The sequence below is a fragment of the Protomyctophum parallelum genome, assembly GCF_964188405.1.
Source record: "Protomyctophum parallelum genome assembly, chromosome: 15".
Lineage (NCBI taxonomy): Eukaryota > Metazoa > Chordata > Actinopteri > Myctophiformes > Myctophidae > Protomyctophum > Protomyctophum parallelum.
Genome location: NC_139710.1, coordinates 23456167 through 23458624, shown reverse-complemented (window position 1 = coordinate 23458624; position 2458 = coordinate 23456167). Strand labels below are relative to the sequence as shown.

Genomic DNA, 2458 nt, shown 5'->3' with positions numbered 1-2458 from the left:
GAGGCTCAGAGGGTCGCCACATGCTGCTGCTGATAAACAGGCTCTCAAGGCGCAGAGTCCTGCCTGTTGCTTATACAGTATAGGCTCGGGGATCGTTAGCTTAGCTTAGCGTGTAGCTACTGATTCAACACACTGAACTTCATCTATACTAACACTATCAGCCTGTTTTTTTTTTTTTTTCTTGACTTCACGGGTGGCGCATTGGGATTGTGATGAGACACAAGACAGCATTGTGCATTCTGTTGTGACTGTATATTATTAAACTGCATGGGTCTGGACTCCGGAGCGTAAACAACATGTAGGCTACAGTAACAATAGCCTTCCTCGGCTCGGCTGGGACTGGGAACCATACCATTATAACGGGAGGAGGGGATTTCCACCCGGCCGCTGTTACTACTTTCCTGGCCCAAATTGATTCACATGTTGCGCACACTTTACAGGTTAAAAATCGTCCCGAAAAATCGCCTTATAAAAATATTCGGCGATTGGATTTGTATATTCGCGATTGACGATGTATTCGTATCGTCACCCAACCCTAACATGAACCCCACCTCTCATAAGATGCAATGGAAAAAGTTCTAACCACAAAACTTTAGGATGCTGTTTTTCTCCCAGTGTGGAGGAAGAATGATTAGGATTTCTATTGTGATCTCTCTCGCCCTTGAAATATCTAATCCTTGGTTTCTGTTGTGTGTGAACAATAATAGCAATTCAAAACAGTTGTCCTCAAAACGACACCTGCAGTCACTGTCATAAGGATGCAGGGAGCGCACGTGATCACGGCAGCAGAGCCTGAACTTGCGCGCACAGCTGCAGCCCATCGAGCCTAATTGCAAAGAACGGCTGAGATGGTGCGCAATACCGTTGCGCAATGAAGTATAAATGTCTCCCTATAGGGTGTGCCTCACTAGCCAACACACAAGAGGAGGTTGAATGAACTGAAACCAGCGCTCCCCAAAACCACAGGTTTCGAGATCTGTTGGAATTGATTACATGAAACAGTCACGCGTGCGACCAGTCTCAATGTTTGTAAACAAATCTATTAATCCCTCCCACTGGGGAAGACCCAGTGGGGTCAACATTCCCTGCTGACAGCCACCAGCAAGTATGAATGTGCATTGTCAAACACTACCCTCCCGAGAATGGCTTCCCTCCCCCGAACATGGGACAGTTGTCTTCGCATACAGTAGACTCACAGTATGCCAGATGCACCACGATGGACTTGAACCCAGTGGTCTGTGGTGGTGGGCATGCAGGTACTTTACCTCTCATTATGTGGCCTGAAAGTGTCAACAAATTTACGCTTGTGATGGCGTCCCTCCCCCTTAGGGAATTCTAATATAGGATATTGTCACTGTCGGGCAGAAACCTCGTACCTCCAATATTTTATGCATGCATGCATACATACAGTTCCTACCACTCCTTCTTCTTCTCGTCCATGGACACCCCTCCAGGACCCAATGCCACCACCAGCAGCAGGCCGCCAATGACCGAGGTGGTCTGGAAGAAGTCGTACTTGAGGAAGTCGTGCATGGAGTTGTGCGCCGGGATGGTCCAGAAGGCGTTGAAGTAGACGTTGCAGGCCAGATGCCACAGCACCAGGGACAGCGCCGCCAGCTGCGTCTTGTAGCCGACGAACACCAGGAGGACGAGGATGGAGCACGCCATGTTCTGCAGGAGAACGAAGACGCCGGCACGGGCGCTCACGTCCAACAGGGTCATGGACATGAGCACCAGCAGCGCGCGGCCTCCCAGCTGGATGTACTGCTTTGGCGAACTCGCGGCCACAGAGGGGACTCCGGCAAATATGCTCTTCCCTTCGGAATAAGACTCGGCTAGCAGCAGGAGCACGCTGCCACAGAGGGCAAGGTTCCTCATCAAGAACTTCACGTCCCACGACATGGGATATGAGACGGTCTGTATGGCCACGACGCCGATCAGCGCGAAGCAGGCGCGCCGCACGGAGCATCTGGTGAGGACGAGGACGCACGGTCCCAGCTGCCCGACGAGGTTGAGGAGCACAAAGCAAGTGGCTAGGAAGTAGCCACAACTCCAGGTGGCATCCATGTTGATTATCTGGTCGTCCCACTGCAACCACATTCGGATGCCATCTTCCAAGAAGGTGCTGATGAGGGCAAGCCGCGCCAGGTGAGGCAGGTAGCGCTTGGTTGCCCGCTGAAACGTGTCCGCCGCGTCCTGGGCTGTGTTCATGACGTCCTCCAGCCCCATGCTTTATACTTTAGGACAGTAAAGGCTCCACACCAAGCAATGTCCGCGGGGTGATATTCTCAAGGGCGATGATGTCCAAGCTAAAGCACAGGTTATCAACTTCGGGAATACTGGTTCGCCTTGAAGTTAAACAAGCCGTACTGTGACAATAATTCTGATAACTCCTGTTATGCGACGGGGTGTGTGGACATGGGCCTTAAATGAAACTGATGTCAGCACAAGTCACGAG

General features: G+C 51.3%; 1 protein-coding gene across 1 annotated transcript; it reads right to left on the bottom strand.

Moving 5' to 3' along the window:
* Nucleotides 1–1413: 1413 nt before the first annotated feature.
* Nucleotides 1414–2229, bottom strand: LOC310871590 (surfeit locus protein 4-like; the record flags this gene model as incomplete). Its single annotated transcript, XM_083783200.1, has 1 exon — nt 1414–2229. One exon carries the CDS (start codon nt 2227–2229, stop codon nt 1414–1416), a length of 816 nt encoding a protein of 271 aa, XP_083639326.1.
* Nucleotides 2230–2458: the final 229 nt, after the last annotated feature.